The 23,889-nt window shown below is 41.7% G+C and overlaps 1 protein-coding gene across 1 annotated transcript in view; it reads left to right on the forward strand.

The window, feature by feature from the left end:
* Positions 1 to 23,889, forward strand: part of cul4b (cullin 4B) — a 40,003-nt gene continuing 16,114 nt past the window's right edge. Inside the window, exons 1-10 of the mRNA XM_061892128.1 lie at positions 1 to 855; positions 11,910 to 12,025; positions 12,110 to 12,213; positions 12,289 to 12,358; positions 14,564 to 14,637; positions 14,716 to 14,878; positions 15,037 to 15,126; positions 20,302 to 20,384; positions 20,457 to 20,524; positions 20,613 to 20,731. Of these exons, the coding sequence (XP_061748112.1) occupies positions 414 to 855; positions 11,910 to 12,025; positions 12,110 to 12,213; positions 12,289 to 12,358; positions 14,564 to 14,637; positions 14,716 to 14,878; positions 15,037 to 15,126; positions 20,302 to 20,384; positions 20,457 to 20,524; positions 20,613 to 20,731 (1,329 nt within the window). The 5' untranslated portion in view covers positions 1 to 413. The remainder of the gene's footprint in view (positions 856 to 11,909; positions 12,026 to 12,109; positions 12,214 to 12,288; positions 12,359 to 14,563; positions 14,638 to 14,715; positions 14,879 to 15,036; positions 15,127 to 20,301; positions 20,385 to 20,456; positions 20,525 to 20,612; positions 20,732 to 23,889) is intronic.

A 23,889-nucleotide genomic window follows, 5' to 3' on the forward strand; every position in this document is an offset into this window, starting at 1 on the left:
TATGAACCATTTTTTTTACTCGTTCTTATCACTGCTTGCTTTCCACACCCATGAACCTACCTGTACTTGATTAATTTATGAAAAAAACACCTTTATTATTTTATTTTCTGTTATCGAGTTACTCTTCGCCGGCCCTCCTCGCAGCACAGGCGGCTGAAGACGAGCGAGGCGAAAAGAGGAAGCAATAGACGTCCATCTTTCTTTCTGGATGCCAGCAGCAATAACAAGAGAGCAGGCTAGCTTCAAGTCTACTTTCCACACATTTAGGATCCCCCCCCCTGTATTGGGACTTAGCAGAAAGGAAAGAAGCCGGCGTTGATCTCCAGGACAAAGCACCGCGCTGAAGCTAGCCCGCTTTGGGAAGTTGGCGACTAAGAAGACTGGCTGCTAAGAATTAGTATTCCCGTTCTTTCATGTTTCCAACAGGTCTATCTTCCCCTAACCCCCCACCACCGCCGACCCAGGAGGCAAGAGCGACGGCTACTGATGTCAAAACCGACAGCGGCAACATTATATCTTCGAAGAAGAGGAAAATAAACGGCTCGGAGAGGGAAGAGAGCAGCGGCCCCATTTCCCCCTCGCCCCCCAAGACCCTCACCTCGTCCTCGGCCTGCTCGCCCATCCACAAGAAGTTGCGCTTCGAGGACTCCGTGGACTTCATCGGGCTGGATGTGAAGATGGCCGAGGAGGCTGCCGCCGCTTCGTGCTCCTCCAACAACAAAAGCAGAGCGGCGCTGCTGGCCGCCGGCGTGGGCCACCATGCCAACGGACTGAGCAAGAGCGCCGCGGGCTCCGGGACCTTCTCCAACAGCAAGCCGGGGGCCGCCAAGAAACTAGTCATCAAGAATTTCAAAGGTAGCACAACACATCTAATGTCGTATCTTGCATTTAAAGTCCTACTGAAATGAGATTTTCTTATCTAAACGGGGATAGCAGGTCCATTCTAAGTGTCGTACTTGGATCATTTCGCGATATTGCCGTATTTTGCTGTAAGGATTCAGTAGAGAACATCGACGATAAAGTTCGCAACTTTTGGTCGCCAATAAAAAAAAAGCCTTGCCTGTACCGGAAGTAGCAGACGATGTGCGCGTGACGTCACGGGTTGTAGAGCTCCTCGCATTGTTTACAATCATAGCCACCAGCATCAAGAGCGATTCCGACCTTAGAAAGCGACGATTTCCCCATTAATTTGAGCGAGGATGAAAGATTCGTGGATGAGGATAGTGAGAGTGAAGGATAGAAGAAAAAAGACGAGTAAACTAAACCAGCCGTATTGGCATGTGTTGCAATGTTATTTCATCATCGATATATAAACTATCAGACTGCGTGGTCGGTAGTAGTGGCTTTCAGTAGGCCTACTGAAATGAGTTTTTGTTATTTAAACGGGGATAGCAGGTCCATTCTATGTGTCATACTTGATCATTTCGCGATATTGCCGTATTTTTGCTGTAAGGATTCAGTAGAGAACATCGACGATAAAGTTCGCAACTTTTGGTCGCCAATAAAAAAAAAGCCTTGCCTGTACCGGAAGTAGCAGACGATGTGCGCATGACGTCACGGGTTGTAGAGCTCCTCGCATTGTTTACAATCATAGCCACCAGCATCGAGAGCGATTCCGACCTTAGAAAGCGACGATTTCCCCATTAATTTGAGCGAGGATGATAGATTCGTGGATGAGGATAGTGAGAGTGAAGGATAGAAGAAAAAAGACGAGTAAACTAAACCGGCCGTATTGGCATGTGTTGCAATGTTATTTCATCATCGATATATAAACTATCAGACTGCGTGGTCGCTAGTAGTGGCTTTCAGTAGGCCTACTGAAATGAGTTTTTGTTATTTAAACGGGATAGCAGGTCCATTCTATGTGTCATACTTGATCATTTCGCGATATTGCCGTATTTTTGCTGTAAGGATTCAGTAGAGAACATCGACGATAAAGTTCGCAACTTTTGGTCGCCAATAAAAAAAAAGCCTTGCCTGTACCGGAAGTAGCAGACGATGTGCGCGTGACGTCACTGGTTGTAGAGCTCCTCGCATTGCTTACAATCATAGCCACCAGCATCGAGAGCGATTCCGACCTTAGAAAGCGACTATTTCCCCATTAATTTGAGCGAGGATGAAAGTTTCGTGGATGAGGATAGTGAGAGTGAAGGATAGAAGAAAAAAGACGAGTAAACTAAACCGGCCGTATTGGCATGTGTTGCAATGTTATTTCATCATCGATATATAAACTATCAGACTGCGTGGTCGGTAGTAGTGGCTTTCAGTAGGCCTACTGAAATGAGTTTTTGTTATTTAAACGGGGATAGCAGGTCCATTCTATGTGTCATACTTGATCATTTCGCGATATTGCCGTATTTTTGCTGTAAGGATTCAGTAGAGAACATCGACGATAAAGTTCGCAACTTTTGGTCGCCAATAAAAAAAAAGCCTTGCCTGTACCGGAAGTAGCAGACGATGTGCGCGTGACGTCACTGGTTGTAGGGCTCCTCACATTGTTTACAATCATAGCCACCAGCATCGAGAGCGATTCCGACCTTAGAAAGCGACGATTTCCCCATTAATTTGAGCGAGGATGAAAGTTTCGTGGATGAGGATAGTGAGAGTGAAGGATAGAAGAAAAAAGACGAGTAAACTAAACCGGCCGTATTGGCATCTGTTGCAATGTTATTTCATCATCGATATATAAACTATCAGACTGCGTGGTCGCTAGTAGTGGCTTTCAGTAGGCCTACTGAAATGAGTTTTTGTTATTTAAACGGGGATAGCAGGTCCATTCTATGTGTCATACTTGATCATTTCGCGATATTGCCGTATTTTTGCTGTAAGGATTCAGTAGAGAACATCGACGATAAAGTTCGCAACTTTTGGTCGCCAATAAAAAAAAGCCTTGCCTGTACCGGAAGTAGCAGACGATGTGCGCGTGACGTCACGGGTTGTAGGGCTCCTCGCATTGTTTACAATCATAGCCACCAGCATCGAGAGCGATTCCGACCTTAGAAAGCGACGATTTCCCCATTAATTTGAGCGAGGATGAAAGTTTCGTGGATGAGGATAGTGAGAGTGAAGGATAGAAGAAAAAAGACGAGTAAACTAAACCAGCCGTATTGGCATGTGTTGCAATGTTATTTCATCATCGATATATAAACTATCAGACTGCGTGGTCGGTAGTAGTGGCTTTCAGTAGGCCTACTGAAATGAGTTTTTGTTATTTAAACGGGGATAGCAGGTCCATTCTAAGTGTCGTACTTGATCATTTCGCGATATTGCCGTATTTTTGCTGTAAGGATTCAGTAGAGAACATCGACGATAAAGTTCGCAACTTTTGGTCGCCAATAAAAAAAAGCCTTGCCTGTACCGGAAGTAGCAGACGATGTGCGCGTGACGTCACGGGTTGTAGAGCTCCTCGCATTGTTTACAATCATAGCCACCAGCATCGAGAGCGATTCCGACCTTAGAAAGCGACGATTTCCCCATTAATTTGAGCGAGGATGAAAGATTCGTGGATGAGGATAGTGAGAGTGAAGGATAGAAGAAAAAAGACGAGGACAGGAGCGATTCAGATGTTATTAGACACATTTACTGGAAAATCCCTTATCTGCCTATTGTGTTGCTGCAGTTTTAGTGAGATTAAATAGTACCTGAAAGTCGGAGCGGTGTGTTGACCGCGAGTGTCTCTGAGGGAAGTCACGCGGCTGCAGGAGGACGCTGGCTCCGCTGATGTGCGCGTGACGTCACGGCTTGTGGAGCTCCTCACATCCTCACATTGTTTACGATCATAGCCACCAGCAGCAAGAGCGATTCGGCCCGAAAAAGCGAACATTTCCCCATTAATTTGTGCGAGGAGGAAAGATTCGTGGATGAGGATAGTAAGAGTGAAGGACTAGAAGAAGAAAAAAAAGACGAGGGCAGGATTGATGCAGATGTTATTAGACACATTTACTAAGATAATTCTGATTATTGGGTTACTAGTGTTTTAGTGAGATTATAAAGTCATACCTGAAAGTCGGAGGGGTGTGGTGACCGCCAGTGTCTCTGAGGGAAGCCATGGAGAAGCCAAGAAAGTCACAGCTGCCTTTTTGACAGCTGCTGCAGGAGGACGCAAACTCCGCCCTTGTCTCCGGTAAGTGCCGACTTATCACAATTTTCTCATAGGGCGGTCTAGCTCGGTTGGTAGAGTGACCGTGCCAGCAACTTGAGGGTTGCAGGTTCGATCCCCGCTTCCGCCATCCTGGTTACTGCCGTTGTGTCCTTGGGCAAGACACTTTACCCACCTGCTCCCAGTGCCACCCACACTGGTTTAAATGTAACTTAGATATTGGGTTTCACTATGTAAAGCGCTTTGAGTCAATAGAGAAAAAGCGCTATATAAATATAATCCACTTCACTTCATCCAAAAACTTGCTGGTTGACATGTGGTAGAGAAACATGTTCGCTTGACCGCTCTGCTCCATGTTAAAGCTTCACAGCAAACAAAGAAACACCGGCTGTGTTTTGGTTGCTAAAGGCAGCTGCAATCCATCGCTTTCCACCAACAGCATTCTTATTTATAGTCTCCATTATTAATTGAACAAATTGCAAAAGATTCAGTAACACAGATGTCCAAAATACTGTGTAATTATGCGATTGAAGCAGACGACTTTTAGCCGTGAGTGGTGCTGGGATAAAATGTCCTCTCCAACCAATAACGTCACAAGCACGTGTCAACATAAGCGTCATTATTCCGCGACGTTTTCAACAGGGCACTTGGCGGGAAATTTAAAATTGCTATTTAGTAAACTAAAAAGGCCGTATTGGCATGTGTTGCAATGTTATTTCATCATCGATATATAAACTATCAGACTGCGTGGTCGGTAGTAGTGGCTTTCAGTAGGCCTACTGAAATGAGTTTTTGTTATTTAAACGGGGATAGCAGGTCCATTCTATGTGTCATACTTGATCATTTCGCGATATTGCCGTATTTTTGCTGTAAGGATTCAGTAGAGAACATCGACGATAAAGTTCGCAACTTTTGGTCGCCAATAAAAAAAAGTCTTGCCTGTACCGGAAGTAGCAGACGATGTGCGCGTGACGTCACTGGTTGTAGAGCTCCTCGCATTGTTTACAATCATAGCCACCAGCATCGAGAGCGATTCCGACCTTAGAAAGCGACGATTTCCCCATTAATTTGAGCGAGGATGAAAGATTCGTGGATGAGGACAGTGAGAGTGAAGGATAGAAGAAAAAAGACGAGGACCGGAGCGATTCAGATGTTATTAGACACATTTACTGGAAAATCCCTTATCTGCCTATTGTGTTGCTGCAGTTTTAGTGAGATTAAATAGTACCTGAAAGTCGGAGCGGTGTGTTGACCGCGAGTGTCTCTGAGGGAAGTCACGCGGCTGCAGGAGGACGCTGGCTCCGCTGATGTGCGCGTGACGTCACGGCTTGTGGAGCTCCTCACATCCTCACATTGTTTACGATCATAGCCACCAGCAGCAAGAGCGATTCGGGCCGAGAAAGCGAACATTTCCCCAATTATTTGTGCGAGGATGAAAGATTCGTGGATGAGGATAGTAAGAGTGAAGGACTAGAAGAAGAAAAAAAAGACGAGGGCAGGATTGATGCAGATGTTATTAGACACATTTACTAAGATAATTCTGATTATTGGGTTACTGGTGTTTTAGTGAGATTATAAAGTCATACCTGAAAGTCGGAGGGGTGTGGTGACCGCCAGTGTCTCTGAGGGAAGCCATGGAGAAGCCAAGAAAGTCACAGCTGCCTTTTTGACAGCTGCTGCAGGAGGACGCAAACTCCGCTCTTGTCTCCGGTAAGTGCCGACTTATCACAATTTTCTCATAGGGCGGTCTAGCTCGGTTGGTAGAGTGACCGTGCCAGCAACTTGAGGGTTGCAGGTTCGATCCCCGCTTCCGCCATCCTGGTTACTGCCGTTGTGTCCTTGGGCAAGACACTTTACCCACCTGCTCCCAGTGCCACCCACACTGGTTTAAATGTAACTTAGATATTGGGTTTCACTATGTAAAGCGCTTTGAGTCACTAGAGAAAAAGCGCTATATAAATATAATCCACTTCACTTCATCCAAAAACTTGCTGGTTGACATGTGGTAGAGAAACATGTTCGCTTGACCGCTCTGCTCCATGTTAAAGCTTCACAACAAACAAAGAAACACCGGCTGTGTTTTGGTAGCTACAGACGGCTGCAATCCATCGCTTTCCACCAACAGCATTCTTATTTATAGTCTCCATTATTAATTGAACAAATTGCAAAAGATTCAGTAACACAGATGTCCAAAATACTGTGTAATTATGCGATTGAAGCAGACGACTTTTAGCCGTGAGTGGTGCTGGGATAAAATGTCCTCTCCAACCAATAACGTCACAAGCACGTGTCAACATAAGCGTCATTATTCCGCGACGTTTTCAACAGGGCACTTGGCGGGAAATTTAAAATTGTAATTTAGTAAACTAAACCGGCCGTATTGGCATGTGTTGCAATGTTATTTCATCATCGATATATAAACTATCAGACTGCGTGGTCGGTAGTAGTGGCTTTCAGTAGGCCTACTGAAATGAGATTTTCTTATTTAAACGGGGATAGCAGGTCCATTCTATGTGTCATACTTGATCATTTCGCGATATTGCCATATTTTGCTGAAAGGATTCAGTAGAGAACATCGATGATAAAGTTTGCAACTTTTGGTCGCTAATAATAAAGCCTTGCCTGTACCGGAAGTAGCAGACGATGTGCGCATGACGTCACTGGTTGTGGAGCTCCTCAGATCTTCACATTGTTTACAATCATGGCCACCAGTAGCTAGAGCGATTCGGACGGAGAAAGCAACATTTCCCCCATTAATTTGAGCGAGGATGAAAGATTCATGGATGAGGATAGTGAGAGTGAAGGACTAGAAGAAGAAAAAAAAGACAAGGGCAGTGGGAGAGATTCAGATGTTATTAGACACATTTAATAGGATAATTCTGGAAAATCCCTTATCTGCTTATTGTGTTACTTGTGTTGTAGTGAGATTATACTGTCGTACCTGAAAGTCGGAGGGGTGTGATCACAGGTGTGGTGACCGCCAGTGTCTCTGAGGGAAGCCACGTTTCTCGACGAGGCAAAGCGAAGGCAGCCGATCGGGCAGGGCTGAGCTTTTTTTTCCCCTCCTTCACGGTGGAAGCATTCCACGTTCGGGGGCTCCGCAGCTGCCTCGTTGACAGGTGCACGATGAACGACGCAAGCTCCGCTCATATCCACGGTAAGAGCCGACTTATTACCACAATTTTCTCAGCGAAACCTGCCGGTTGACATGTGGTCGGGAACCATGTTCACTTGACCGCTCTGATCCATAGTAAAACTTCACCTTCGGGAATGTAAGTAAAGAAGGAAACACCGGCTGTGTTTGTGTTGCTAAAGGCAGCTGCATACCATTGCTTCCCACCTACATCTTTCTTCTTTGTAGTCTCCATTATTAATTGAACAAATTGCAAAAGATTCAGCAACACAGATGTCCGGAACACTGTGTAATTATGCGATTAAATCGGACAACTTTTAGCCGTGAGTGGTGCTGGGCTGAAATGTCCCCTACAACCAATAACGTCACAAGCACGCGTCAATGTAAGCGTCATCATCCCGCGACGTTTTCAACAGGACACTTGGCGGGAAATTTAAAATTGCAATTTAGTAAACTAAAAAGTATTGGCATGTGTTGCATTGTTAATATTTCATCATTGATATATAAACTATCAGACTGCGTGGTCGCTAGTAGTGGCTTTCAGTAGGCCTCTAAAGACACCCCCCACCCCCACAAACATATCACTACTGTTTACAAATCTAAGGTGTTTGTGGTTTTGTGTTCATTTGGTTCGAAAGGTACAAGCAGTAAAAAATGGATGGATGGATGAATGGTTCTTGGTTAATTATTTATAGCAGGCAGTCCATTTGGACGCTATCCTGGTCATCAAACGTGATTTACTTCAGAAACCATCCATCAATCCATCTTTTTCCGCTTATCCGAGGTCGGGTCGCGGGGGCAGCAACCTAAGCAGGGAAGCCCAGACTTCCCTCTCCCCAGCCACTTCGTCCACTTCGGCACCCGACTAATTTTAAAACTACTATTACCAAAGGAGACTCTTCTCCTTCGGTAATAGTAGTTGAGTTGTTTCAACATTGGCTTTGTTGTAGAATATTGGTTGGGAAATCACAAACATTCAGTGGTCAAATCAATGTTGGAACCTGACATTGATTAAACGTCTTCAAAAAGCATGTTAGTTCAACGTTGTATTTGTGTTGTTGAATATTGGTTGGGAAATTAATAAAATTCAATTGTGAAGTCTTTGTCGGAACCCAACATTGATTATCCATCCATCCATCCATCTTCTTCCGCTTATCCGAGGTCGGGTCGCGGGGGCAGCAGCCTAAGCAGGGAAGCCCAGACTTCCCTCTCCCCAGCCACTTCGTCCAGCTCTTCCAGGGGGATACCGAGGCGTTCCCAAGCCAGCCGGGAGACATAGTCTTCCCAACGTGTTCTGGGTCTTCCTCGTGGCGTCCTGCCGGTTGGACGTGCCCTAAACACCTCACTAGGGAGGCGTTCGGGTGGCATCCTGACCAGATGCCCGAACCACCTCAAATGACTCCTCTCCATGTGGAGGAGCAGCGGCTGTACTTTGAGCTCCTCCCGGATGGCAGAGCTTCTCACTCTATCTCTAAGGGAGAGAACCGCCACCCGGCGATATATCGATATACTCGATATATCGCCGGTTTGTTTCTGTGTGATATAGAACATGACTATATGGTGATATTCGAGTATAAGTTCTCACGCAGTTGCTTTTAGCTGCGGGGATTACACTACAGCAGGGGTCGGGGACCTTTTTGGCTGAGAGAGCCATACAAGCCAAATATTTTAAAAAGTATTTCCGTTAGAGCCATATAATGTTTTTTTAACACTGAATACAACTAAATGCATGCATTTTTAAGTAAGACCAACATTTAGAGTATAATAAGTCTCTTATTCTTTTTAATAACATTGTTATTCTGAAGCTAACCAACAATAAATAAAATCATTCTTACCGTTAATGCGACTTCTTGAACAGATGCGGTTGAAACCGGATGGATGGATTAAATTACCAGCGGAATTATTCATTACTTATCGTGTTAAGCAATGTCAGCTAAGATTTATCTGAGAGCCAGGTGCAGTCATCAAAAGAGCCACATCTGGCTCTAGAGCCATAGGTTCCCTACCCCTGCACTACAGGCTCTTCCCACTCTTTCTCGTCTCTCCTTCTCACAGACAGCAAGCGTACCTTCTTACATACTGTCACATACTGTCACATACGTATAGGCCCTTGTAAAGCAGAGAGGTAGCAGCATGGGTAACGTTAGCTGTGATGCTAGCGGAGCCGTGCGAGTGGTAATATGAGAGAAAGAAGGTGCGAATCTGGTAATAAATGAAGGAAAAATTAATTCCCAAGAAAAACAGCAGGGGATCCATCGTCTGGCGGTAATTTGGCTTTAAGTGGGAATATGTCAAACAGACAACCGTGATTTATCAAGTGTGGGGCAAAAGCGTTGCTAAAAAAGTAGCATTACTGCTAATATGTAGCATCATTTGAAAAGTCACCTGCTCGAGAATGAAGAGTGCTTACTCCGCATGTCAACCTCTCCATTCGGTGCCACACCATCAAAAAGCCGAGACAAACATTTCCAGATCAACACCGTATAAAAAAAATAGTCCACAACAGAAGGAGATAATGTTTGCAGGAACCTACCACATAGCGAAGGACATACACTATTTGATTTCCTATTATGCAGCTCATTTTTTATTTGACACTTATTGAAATATCTTGTGTGACATCATGCACAAAAGTGCACTTTATTTGTTTTAAACTATTGTAGTGGCGTTCTGTACAAAAAGTGCACTTTAATTTAGTGTTGTTTTAATATGTCATCTTAGTGACATCATGCACAAAAGTGCACTCATAGCTTGTTGTAAAATGTCTCAGACTGCTTAATAAATGTTTAATAAATACACTTTTGGTCAATTGACTTAGTTGTGATTTCCCTCCCTGCGTGAAAGTTTCAAATGAGCATATATTAATGCAGTATGAAGAATAATTTTTTAATGTCGACACATAGAACCGGTGTTGTATGGTAAAAATTGCTGTTTGGTCCGCAGATCACTGGCACATTTTCACTTTGGCCCTTGTAGGCCAAACATTTGGGCACCCCTGCTCTATTACATCTAACGTCCCCTTGGGGGCCCACCCCACTATTTAAGAGGCAGGGCACAGGGGTTAGTGCATGTGCTTTACAAGTAGTCCTGAGTTCAATCCCGGGCTCGGGATCTTTCTGTGTGGAGTTTGCATGTTCTCCCCGTGACTGCGTGGGTTCCCTCTGGGTACTCCGGCTTCTTCCCGCCTCCAAAGACATGCACCTGGCGATAGGTTGATTAGTAAGACTAGATTGGCCCTAGTGTGTGAATGTTAGTGTGAATGTTGTCTGTCTATCTGTGTTGGCCCTGCGATGAGGTGGCGACTTGTCCAGGGTGTATCCCGCCTTCCGCCCGAATGCATTTGAGATAGGCTCCAGCACCCGCCGCAACCCCAATAGGGACAAGCGGTAGAAAATGGATAGATGGATGGATGCATTAAAGGCCTACTGAAAGCCACTACTAGCGACCATGCAGTCTGATAGTTTATATATCAAAGATGAAATATTAACATTGCAACACATGCCAATCACGGCCTTTTTAGTTAACTAAATTGCAATTTAAAATTTCGCGCGAAGTATCCTGTTGAAAAAAAACATCAATATGATGACGCGTGCGCGTGACGTCTCGGGTTGTATCGGACATTTTTTTCCAGCCCGATCCCAGCTATAATCGCATACTTACACAGTATTCTGGACATCTGTGTTGTTGAATCTTTTGCAATTTGTTAAATTAATAATGGAGACGTCAAAGAAGAAAGATGTAGGTGGGAAGCGGTGTATTGCAGCTGCCTTTAGCAACACAAACACAGCCGATGTTTCCTTGTTTACATTCCTGAAGGTGAGGCTTTACTATGGAACAGAGTGGGCAAGCGAACATGGTTCCCGACCACATGTCAAACGGCAGGTTTCGGTGAGAAAATTGTGGTAATAAGTCGGCTCTTACCGTAGACATGAGCGGAGCTTGCGTCGTTCCATGTGCACCTGTTAAGGAGGCAGCTGCGTGGCTTCCCTCAGAGACACTGGCGGTCACCACACCCGTGGCCACACCCCTCCGACTTTCAGGTACGACATTATAATCTCACTACAACACCAGTAACACAATAGGCAGATGAGGGATTTTCCAGAATTATCCTAGTAAATGTGTCTATTAACATCTGAATCGCTCCCAGGCCCTGTCTTTTTTTTTTTTTTTTTCTAGTACTTTTTTCCTTCACTCTCACTATCCTGATCCACAAATCTTTCATCCTCGCTCAAATTAATGGGGAAATCGTCGCTTTTTCGGTCCGAATCGCTCTCGCTGCTGGTGGCCATGATTGTAAACAATGTTCAGATGTGAGGAGCTTCCTTACCCGTGACGTCACGTGCACATTGTCTGCTACTTCCGGTAAAGGCAAGGCTTTTTTATTAGCGACCAAAAGTTGCAAACTTTATCGTCGAAGTTCTCTACTAAATCCTTTCAGTAAAAATATGGCAATATCGCGAAATGATCAAGTATGACACATAGAATGGACCTGCTATCCCCGTTTAAATAAGAAAAACTCATTTCAGTAAGCCTTTAATGGGTCTGTTTGGATCTTGCTCACAGTTCCATTTTTGTAGGGGACAAACATTTTTCACGCCCACCCTGAAGTGTGCTTTTATTTATTTATCTATCTGTATGTGTCAAGAAATACGCCATAACCTTGCTTTCCCCCACACACAGAGAAACCGAAGTTGCCGGAGAACTACACGCAGGAGACGTGGCAGAAGCTGAAGGAGGCGGTGGAGGCCATTCAGAACAGCACATCCATCAAGTACAACCTGGAGGAGCTCTACCAGGTCTTGCTCGTTCTCTCCCCAAATCCAGTCCGCCGCCAAACTCGTGCCTTTCACTCAAGCTTGTGTTCCTTGTTCCCTCTGCAGGCTGTAGAGAACCTGTGCTCCCATAAGATCTCAGCCAAGCTTTACAAACAGCTGAGGGCCGTGTGCGAAGACCACATCAAGGCCCAGATCGATCAGTTCAGAGAATATCCTTTTTCAGATATTATACCGCTGTTATTACTATTACACTAACCTGACGTTTGCCTTAATATTGTTCTCACGGGCGCTCTGGACAGTGTGCTTTTTCTGAAGAAAATTGACAAGTGCTGGCAGGATCACTGCAGACAAATGGTACGTCCTAAGTAAGGAAATACACCTGTGAACACAATGCCGCTATATAGGTGAGCCTACCCAGGGTTAGTTAAGCGTCAAAATGTCTAGTTGCCTCTAAAGCTGGCATACACATGTAAAAAATTAAGTTGTGGTTTTTAATAAATCCCAAAGATGTAACGTTGCTTCCCACTACGCGGAGGATTTTCGTGAAAAAGTATGTGATCAGCATAATTGCCAACCTTGAGACCTCCGAATTCGGAAATGGGGGTGAGGGGGCTGGGTTTGGTGGTAGCGGGTGTGTACATTGTAGCGTCCCGGAATAGTTAGTGCTGCAAGGGGTTCCGGGTATTTGTTCTGTTGTCTTTATGTTGTGTTACGGTGCGGATGTTCTCCCGAAATGTTTGTCATTGTTGTTTGGTGTGGGTTCACAGTGTGGCGCATATTTGTAAGTGTTAAAGTTGTTTATACGGCCATCCTCAGTGTGACCTGTATGGCAGTTGACCAAGTATGCCTTGCGTTCACTTGTGTGTGTGTGAAAACTGAATATATTATGTAATTGGTTCCGGCACGCTGTTAGTATGGAGGAAAAGCGGAGGTGACGACAGGTTGTAGACGGCGCAAAAGGCAGTGCCTTTAAGGCATGCCCCCAATATTGTTGTCCTGGTAGAAATCAGGAGAAATTCGGGAGAATAGTTGCCCCGGGAAATTTTCGGGAGGGGCACTGAAATTCGGGAGTCCCCCGAGAAAATTGGGAGGGTTGGCAAGTATGGTGATCAGCCATTGCATATTCCTGCCGATTTATTTTTGGTGACCTGCTGACAAGCTGCCAGCATCTAATTGTTTCTCCATACACAATTTGGAGCCACTCTACTAAATCAATAATAATCACCTACATCACAGCAAACACTGCATTCACTAGTCTCTTCGGTATCATTATCATGTACTATTATCGCTGGAGGACGAGGCTAAGCATCTGACACACAGAGAGAAAGCCAGGGGCAGGCCTGCTAATTGCCAATCTAACTAGGCTTTAAACAACATCAATAAATAGTAGCTTAGTAAATTTTAAGAAGTGTAAATGGAACCATGTTGCAGCAAAAAGTAAGCAGATATTAACAAGGAGACTGAGTGGAACTGAAATATTTGAAAGTCTAAGTTGAGCGTATTATGAGGCTGTTGGAACGGTTCGAATCGGATGCAAAGTGTGGGATAAGGAGAGGTTTGTATTATGCCCATTCACTTTCAATGGGGATAAAATTACCCAAAAAAGCCTGGAAAACAGGGAATTTTGTAAGAGGGAAAACTTGTTTTTGGGTTTGATATACCGGAAGAGCAGTGTGTGTGGTTGAAAGGTCAGAAGGGTTTAAAGTAGAGATGTCCGATAATATCGGACTGACGATATTATCCGCAGATAAATGCTTTAAAATGTGATATCAGAAATAACCGGTATCGGTTTCAAAAAGTAAAAATTATGACTTTTTAAAACGCCGCTGTACGGAGTGGTACATGGACACGGGGAGTAGTAATGAGCGCCAATAAACTTTAAAGGCACTGCCTTTGCGTGCCGGCCCAAGCACTTAATTTCTACGGCTTTTCACACACGTGTGAATGCAAGGTATACTTGGTCAACAGCCATACAGGTCACACTGAGGGTGGCCATATAAACAACTTTAACACTGTTACAAATATGCGCCACACTGTAAAACCCACACCAAACAAGAATGACAAACGCATTTCGGGAGAACATCCGCACTGTAACACGACATATACACAACAGGACAAATACCCAGAACCCCTTGCAGCACTAACTCTTCCAGGACGCTACAATATACAATCCCCCCACTCACCTCAACCTCCTCATGCTCTCTCAGGGGAGAGCATGTCCCAAAATTCCAAGCTGCTGTATTTAGGCATATTAAAAAAGAAAATACACTTTGTGACTTCAATAACAAATATGGCAGTGCCATGTTGGAACTTTATTCCATACCTTGAATTGATTTATTTTGTAAAACCTTGTTACATTGTTTAATGTGTCCAGCGGGGCATCACAACAAAATTAGGCATAATAATGTGTTCATTCCACGACTGTGTATGTCAGTATTGGTTCATATCGGTATCTGTATTTAAGAGTTACACAATATCGGAGATCGGCAAAAAAGCCATTATCGGACATATTTGGTCATTATACTTAAAAAACTGTCACCATGTTTTCTACTCCCACAGATCATGATTAGGGGTATATTTTTATTTTTGGACCGCACCTACGTTTTACAAAACTCAATGCTGCCATCCATCTGGTGAGTGATCGGCCACCTTCCTTTTTTTCTGCACACAAATTGAGGCGTTCCGCTAAAGTTGTCCCGCCTTTCTCGCAGGGACATGGGTCTGGAGCTCTTCAGGTTCTACATCATCAGCAACCTTAAGGTGCAGAGCAAGACCATCGACGGCATCCTGTTGCTCATCGAGCGGGAGCGAAACGGCGAGGCAATAGACCGCAGTCTGCTGAGGAGCCTGCTGAGCATGCTCTCTGACCTGCAGGTATCTCCGCTTCACTCAGGACTCAATATGGCTTCCCTGATGGACTTTTAAGAACTGCTTAATATGAGCTATTTTAATCCCTCGTGTGATGAAGGGTGCAGCTTTGGGATCTTCCTGTTGATAAACCACTTTAATGAAAACGCTCTGACCTCGGACAGATTTACCAAGACTCCTTCGAGCAGCGGTTTTTGGAGGAGACTAACCGACTGTACGCTGCGGAAGGACAGAGGCTGATGCAGGAGCGAGAGGTAAGTCTTATTTGCTGTACGCTTCCAGTTATTAAGAGTACCTTTAAAACCCTGCGGTAGTCCCCTTTAAAAATAGACGCACATACACAAAGTAGAAACAAAGAAATGTCCGGAATGTAAATCCTGGAAGTGAGTCAGAAGTCAGTCGAGGTTCAGTAGCTAATCCGCAAATAAATGATAAGAAGTATGCGTGTCATTAACATCCCACACAGCAAGCGTTTAGTCATGCGAAGTCATTTGCATGGGATTCATTTAGCCTGAAATTGAAAATGCAATTTACAAAGTTTGCACTTTCTCGTGTTCAATAAAGCAGGACGTAAGATGACTGCATATTTTATGTGGCAAATAATCCTCGCTCTACACAAGGAAGTTACGAGAGACCAAAAGAGGTGTTGGGGGTTTAGCTATGTTCTATTTTGATGAACAAAGGCTTTTAACATAGTATTGCCCCATTTTCCTGTTCACTGATGTTATTTAAATAATCAGTGGAGCCTCAGAAGTCAAGTAGTGCTGTCAAAAGATTATTTTTTTTAATCAGATTAATCACACTTTTGCATTTTGATTATCCAACCATCCATTTTCTACCGCTTGTCCCTTTTGGGGTTGTGGGGGGTGAGGAGGCAATGCATTTTGATTAATCACAGTAAATTACTTGCATGCTTAATTTAAGATAGTAAATTCCCGCTGAACTTTTGATGGACCCCCCATCAAAAAAAGTCGGTTTAAAGACAAATCAAAATTTGCAACAACAAAAAAAAAGAAAAAAGTTAGCATTCTAAAGTTAGCATAGAAATATTCTAATGTTGCCTTGCTAAGAAATAAGTAGTATAAGTCGCACCGGCCGAAAATGCATAATGAAGAAGGGAAAAAACATATATAAGTCGCACTAGAGCAGGGGTTGGCAACCCAAAATGTTCTAAGAGCCATATTGGACCATAAATACAAAAATAAATCTGTTTGGAGCCGCAAAAAATTAAAAGCCTTATTACATACAGATAGTGTGTCATGAGATATAAATTACATTATGAGGACTTAAAGGAAACTAAATGAGCTCCAATATAGCTACAAATGAGACATAATGATGCAATATGTACATACCGCTAGCCTAAATAGCATGTTAGCATCGATTAGCTTGCAGTCATGCAGTGACCAAATATGTCTGATAAGCACTCCACATAAGTCAATAACATCAACAAAACTCACCTTTGTGCATTCATGCACAAGGTTAAAAGTTTGGTGGACAAAATGAGACGGAAAAAGAAGTGGCATAAAACACGTCCTAGAAAGTCTGAGAAAGTTATACATGTAAACAAACGACAGTGAGTTCAAGGACCGCCAAAATTAGTAGGACAAAACGGCGCTCACCAAATACTCGAATCAGTGAAGCATGTCTAATATAAACAGTGTGCTTTATTCGTTCTTCTGAGGATGTCTTAGTCGTAATGGTTTGTACAGTCCTTTGAGACATTTGTGATTTAGGGCTATATAAATAAACATTGATTGATTGATATAACAATTAGGGAGTTTTGGGTCATGTTTGTCCTCCTACAGAAACCATATTGAAACAAAAAATATGGTTTTTTTTCCCCTCATCTTTTTCCCTTTTTCATATATTTTTGAAAAAGCTCCAGAGAGCCACTAGGGCGGCGCTAAAGAGCCACATGCGGCTCCAGAGCCGCGGGTTGCTGACCCCCCCACTAGAGTATAAGTCGCATTGGGAGAAATCTATTTGATAAAACCCAACACCAAGAATAAACATTTGAAAGGCAATTTAAAATAAAGAAAGAATAGTGAACAACAGGCTGAATAAGTGTACGTTATATGACGCATAAATAACCAACTGAGAAGGTGTTAACGTAACATATTATGGTAAGAGTCATTCAAATAACTATAACATATAAAACATGCTATATCGCTAAATCCGATTAAATCTTCTTCTTCTGTGTCGCTTCTAAATAATATTCCTGTATATTTTACGGTATTGTGTTAATAATTTCACACATAAATCGCTCCAGAGTATAAGTCGCACCCCCGGCCAAACTATGAAAAAAAACTGCGACTAATAATCCGAAAAATGCGGTACTTACATGATGTCTCAAAGTAACGAAATCCAAGATTTTTGGGTTTAAACATAAATTGGCGAAAGTTTTAGCCTGAAACTTTAGCATGCTATCATAAGAAAAAAAAGTACCAAGTACCAAAATCCATGATTTTGGGTTAAAAGGAGACCTATTATGCAAAACCAACATTTCTTACCTATTGGTACCTGGGTAATTTTTTAGGCTTTTGTATACAACTGGGCGATATGGCCTTTTATTAATATTTTTATATTTTTAGGCCATGCCACGATACACAATATATATCTTGGTATTTTGCCTTAGCCTTGAATAAACACTTGATGCATATAATCACAGCAGTATGATGATTCTATGTGTTTACATTAAAACATTCTTCTTCATACTGCATAACATATGCAATTGACCAAAAGTGTATTTATTAAACATTTATTAAGCAGTGGCACAAACATTCATGTTATTTCAAAACAGAAAGTGCAAGATTGTCAGAGACATTTTAAAACAAGCTATGAGTGCACTTTTGTGCATGATGTCACTAAGATGACATATCAAAACAACACTAAATTAAATTGCACTTTTTGTACAGAACGCCAATACAATAGTTAAAAAAAAAATTGCACTTTTGTGCATGATGTCACACAAGATATTTCAATAACTGTCAAATAAAAATGAGCTGCAAAATAGGAAATCAAATAGTGTATGTCCTTCGCTATGTGGTAGGTTCCTGCGGACGTAATCTCCTTCTGTTGTTTACTTTTTTTTTTTCATGCGGTGTTGATCTGGAAATAGTTGCTTGGGCATTTTGTTGGTGTGGCACCGGACTGAGATGTTGACATGCGGAGTTTCAAGCACTCTTCATTCTTGAGCGAGTGACTTTTCAAATGATGCTACATTAGCAGTGCTGCTACTTTTTGTAGCAACGCTTTTGCCACATAAATGTTGAACATATTCCCGCTTGAAGCCAAACCACCGCCGGACGATGGATCTTGTGCGGTTTTTCTTGGGAATTAATTCTTCCTCCATTTGTTACCAGATTTTCACCTTTTCTCTCTCGTATTACCACCCGCATCTCACCGTTAGCATAACAGCTAATGTTATAATTTCGCTACCTCTCTGTTCTGCGGGAGCGTGTGACGTTGGACACGTGACAAATGTAAGAAGGTGCGCTTGGTTTACGTCTCCGGGAGAACGAGAGAAAAGAAAGAGTGGGAAACGCCTGTAGTGTAATGTCCGCAGCTAAAAGCAACTGCGTGAGAACGTATACTCGAATATCACGATATAGTAATTTTCTATATCGCAAAGAGACAAACCCGCGATATATCGGGTATATCGATATATTGCCCAGCCCTAATTACATGTTAACATTAGCATGCTAAAGCATTTAACCAATTTGGCAAATTTTATATGCTTAAAAGGGGTCATATTATGATAATTTTTTTCATTATTGAAAACACTTCCTTGGGTTCTAAATAACACGTAGATGTGGTTCTTTGGTCAAATTTAGCGCACACTCTTCGAATCGCTTTCTGACCGTCACTTCACGATCGCACGAGTTGAGGGCCGTCTAATTTACATGCCTCCGCTTTGACTGTTTCTTCTCCCCATCAGCCATGTTGTATTTTTTAGAGCTTCCCTATGGAGTCTACTGACAGAAATGTGTTCAAACTTTACGCTACTTTGTATTAGAAATGGCAACAGCGGAGTATGCATGTGCCTGTACGAGCCAGTCTGCCCCACAACAAGACGATAGAGGGAAAAAAAGGAACGTATTGACTACAATGGCAAGTAGCCGCACTTCTAATGTAGCATCATTTCAAAAGTCACCCGCTAGAGAATGAAGAGTGCTTGAAAATCCTTTGTAGCCTTTCTAATTTTCCACCCGTGTAAAAGAGACCTGTTTAAATCTTCCAACGCAATCTGGATGTCACTTCTGACTCGCCATTGTTCTGTATTATTACACAGGAAGCTAAATAGCTAGTCAGTAGTGCTGCGAATCTTTGGGTGTCCCACGATTCGATTCAATATCGATTCTTGGGGTCACAATTCGATAATATATCGATTTTTTTCGATTCGATTCTTGATTCAAAAACGATATTTTTCCGATTCAAACGATTCTGTATTCATTCGATACATAGTATTTCAGCAGGATCTACCCCAGTCTGCTGAAATGCTAGCAGAGTAGTAAATATAAAAAAAAAGCTTTTATAATTGTAAAGGACAATGTTTTAACAAGTGATTGCAATAATGTAAATTTGTTTTAACTAATAAAATAACCAAAAATATGACTTATTTTATCTTTGTGAAAACATTGGACACAGTGTGTTGTCCAGCTTATGAGATGCCATGCAAGTGTAAGCCACTGTGACACTACTGTTCTTTTATTTTATTTTTATAAATATCTAATGATAATGTCAATGAGGGATTTTTAATCACTGCTATGCTGAAATTATAACTAATATTGATACTGTTGTTAATAATATTCAATTTTGTTTCACTACTTTTGGTTTGTTCTGTGTGGTGTTTGTGTCTCCTCTCAATTGCTCTGTTTATTGCAGTTCTGAGTGTTGCTGGGTCAGGTCTGGTTTTGGAATTGGATTGCATTGTTATGGTATTGCTGTGTAGTGGTTTGTTGGATTGATAAAAAAAAAATTTAAAAAATCGATTTAAAAAAAAATGACAATCGATTCTGAATCGCACAACGTATTCGAATCGATTTTTTCCCACACCCCTACTAGTCAGCAAATTTCGGTTGCTCCATCTCAGGAAAAACATATTTTTACACTTGTATGACCAATGATAGGGTTGGGAAAAAAAAGTGTTACTCCGGGCCTTTTGCCGTTATTTAAGTCAAGACTGTTTGTCCAATTAGCCTATTTTTACCGTAGCATGGCCCTTAATAATGTCAAAATATTGCTTTAAAATAGCCTACGCTGGTAATAAAGGTTTTATGTTGTTGATCATTTATTTAACCCTGGGACAAATTCATTTTAGTTCTTATATTCCTGTGGGAATAAATAGTCTCATAAGGTGAATGAATCCCGAGATCGTGCAGAATCCGGCAAGGTGATTGCGTTCGACTAAGTTTTTATTGTGATTGCAGGTACCCGAGTATCTGCATCATGTCAACAAACGCTTGGAGGAAGAGGCGGACAGAGTCATCACATATTTAGACCAGAGCACACAGTAAGCATTGGCTCGTTTGTTTATAATTGAAACAGAAATAAAATACTGGGAAATTGTTGCTTTGCCTTTCAGAAAGCCGCTTATTGCCACAGTAGAGAAGCAGCTGCTCGGAGAACATCTCACAGCAACTCTACAAAAAGGTAAACAGCATTAGAGTGAAATGAACACAAGTTGGAGACTTTTTTTTATTTGTATAATTATTATTGATTGTGACTTTTGTTGTTCCAGGACTGACGCACCTGTTGGATGAAAACAGGATTGAAGATCTTTCCCTTCTATATCAGCTCTTCAGTCGAGTGCGAGGTGGGGTTCAGGTGCTCCTGCAGCACTGGATAGAGTACATAAAGGTAACCAACTCTGTGTTTTCTAACTGCTGAATATAATATATTATTTGTTTCTAAACAGTGAAGAAAACTGTTGTACTGTTGGACTGGACATCTCATATACAAAACATACAACATAAGGTGGCAAAAAAACATTTCAAAAATGAATAAAGCAAAATACGCCCTGGGCCAAAAATCACTTTATATTCTCTACTGGTCGCTAGTGTTACCATATCTGAGTTATTGTGCAGAAATATGGGGAAACAACTACAAATGTGCGCTACATTCGTTCACTGTGTTACAAAAAAGATCAATTAGAATAATACATAATGTTGGATATAGAGAACATACAAACCCTTTATTTATTGAGTCAAAAATATTAAAGCTCGGTGATTTGGTAAAATTGCAAACAGCTAAAATGATGTACAAAGCAAATTATAACCAACTACAAAAGAATGTACAACAATTCTTCTCAACTAAAGAGGAGAAATATAACCTTAGAGGAAAATCTAATGTAAAACATTTGTATACACGTAAAACCTTTAGCATATCAGTATGTGGAATTAAATCATGGAATGGATTAAGTAAAGAAGTTAAACATTGTACTGATATGATCCACTTTAAGAGGATGTTCAAATTAATAGTGCTTACAAAGTAAGCACTATTAGGAGAAACACTTTCAACCTTATTGAAAATAAGATATTCTTCATCTCAGTATGTTAATAATGACTGAATTAATTAATTACATATTACAAAACTGTTGTATTACTCATTCACGGATGTCATTTTACTATTTTACTATTAAAAAGGTCAGTAAATGAATGTATATATTTGTATATGCTCTGACGTGGGAAAGGGGTAGGATTAAATAAGCTTTGCTTCTTCCTACTCCTTTTCGGACATGATGTAATGTGAAATGCTATGAAATTGTGTGATGTATTATGTTGTAAGTATGTTCATGTTCGAAATAAACTAAGAAAGAAGAAAGGAAGAAAACATGACTTTTTAATTTCAACATGTCTGAAAAGGACAAAATATTTAATCCTACCCTGATTCATTCACCAGAATGATACTCATTAATTCATTGATTTATATTTAGTTTTTAGAAAATGTATTTTGTGGGGGGATCAAGTACAGAGTAAAGAAAAAACAAATGGTGTTAGAAAAACACAATAAAAATGATAACGTAGAAAAACACAATAAAAAAGATAACGTAAGTAATTAGTGTAAATAAAATAAGAAAAATCTAAATTGATAAATAATAGAAAATTCCATCCATCCATTATCCGAGGTCAGGTCGCGGGGGCAGCAGCCTAAGCAGAGAAGCCCATATTTCCCTCGCCCCAGCCACTTTGTCCAGCTCCACCTGTAACAGGAAATTAAATAAATTAAAATATGTAGACAGATTAGAGATTGATGTATAAAAAAACAAATCCGACAAATATTTAGAAATAAATGCTGAATTCAACTTAAGTTTTAAGCTATGAATGTTGATCAATCATGAAGTATATTGTTATACTTACCTTACATCAGGGGTGTCAATCTTGTTTTTATTAAGGGGCCAAAGTGCAAATATGGCTGCCCTTAGAGGGCTGCCTGTAAAAAGTGAATATATACAGTGCAGGTCAAAAGTTTGGACACACCATCTCCTCATTCATTTTTTCATAACTATTATTGGAGATTGTCACTTAAGGCATCAACACTATGAATGAACACGTGGAGTTATGTACTTAACAAAAAAAAGGTGAAATAACTAAAAACATGTTTTGAATTCTAGATTCTTCAAAATAGCCACCCTTTTCTCTGATTACTGTTTTGCACACTCTTGGCATTCTCTCGATGAGTTTCAAGCACACCTGTGACGTGAAAACCATTTCAGGTGACTACCTCTTGAAGCTCATGGAGAGAATGCTAGGAGTATGCGAAAAAGTAATACACACACGCCTTGTTAAATTATGTTGGTAAATATGACGTGACGGGCCACATTAAAAATGATGTGGCGGGCCACATCAAAAAGTACATGTCTGACCACAATAGAAATAAGTGTTTATTGTCTATTGTGAGCGAACTGTGGTGCTGAATTCCCCCCAGGGATCAAAAAAGTACTTTCTATTCTGTTCTATTCTAAATGATGTGCAGGCCATACAGGCCTTGACAAAATATGTTGATAAATATGACGTGCAGGCCACTTTAAAAATAACAAGGCAGACCACATTACAAATGATGTGCGGGCCACACACTCCTTGTCAAAATATGTTGATAAATATGACTTAGCGGGCTACGTTAAAATGACATGGCAGACCACGTTAAATATGATGTGGCGGGCTACGTTAAAAATGAAATGGCAGACCACATTAGAAATGATGTGCGGGCCACACACGACTTGTCAAAATATGTTGATAAATATGATGTGGTGGGCCACTTTAAAAATGGCAAGGAAGACCACATTAGAAATGATGTGGTGGACCATAAATGCCTTGTTAAAATATGTCAATAAATATGATGTGGCGGGCCACAGTAAAAATTAAGTGGCGAGCTACGTTAAAAATGACAAGGCAGACCACATTAGAAATGATGTGCGGGCCACACGCCTTGTCACAATATTTTTGATGAATATGATGTGGCGGGCTATGTTAAAAAAGACAAGGCAGACCATGTTAAATATGAGGTGGCAGGCTACGTTAAAAAAGACAATGGCAGACCACATTAGAAATGATGTGCGGGCCACGCACGCCTTGTTAAAATATGTTAATAAATATGACGTGGCAGGCCAAGGTAAAAATTATGTGGCGGGCTATGTTAAAAATGACAAGGCAGAGCTCATTAAAAATTATGTAGCGGGCCACATTAAAAATGATATGGCGGGCCACATTACAAATTATGTGGCTGGCCACACGCCCCTTGTTAAAATATGTTGATAAATATGACGTGGCGGGTCACTTTAAAAATGATGTGGCGGGCTACCTTAAAAATGACAAGGCGGGCCACGTTAACAATGATGTGGCGGGCTACCTTAAAAAATGACGTAGCGAGCCAAGTTTAAAATGATGTGGCGGGCTATGTGGAAAAATGACGTAGCGGGCCAAGTTAAAAATAATGTGGCGGGCCACACACGCCTTGTTAAAATATGTTGATAAATATGACGTGGCGGGCCACAGTAAAAATGATGTGGCGGGCTATGT

Source organism: Nerophis ophidion, linkage group LG29, assembly GCF_033978795.1.
Source record: "Nerophis ophidion isolate RoL-2023_Sa linkage group LG29, RoL_Noph_v1.0, whole genome shotgun sequence".
NCBI classification, from domain to species: domain Eukaryota; kingdom Metazoa; phylum Chordata; class Actinopteri; order Syngnathiformes; family Syngnathidae; genus Nerophis; species Nerophis ophidion.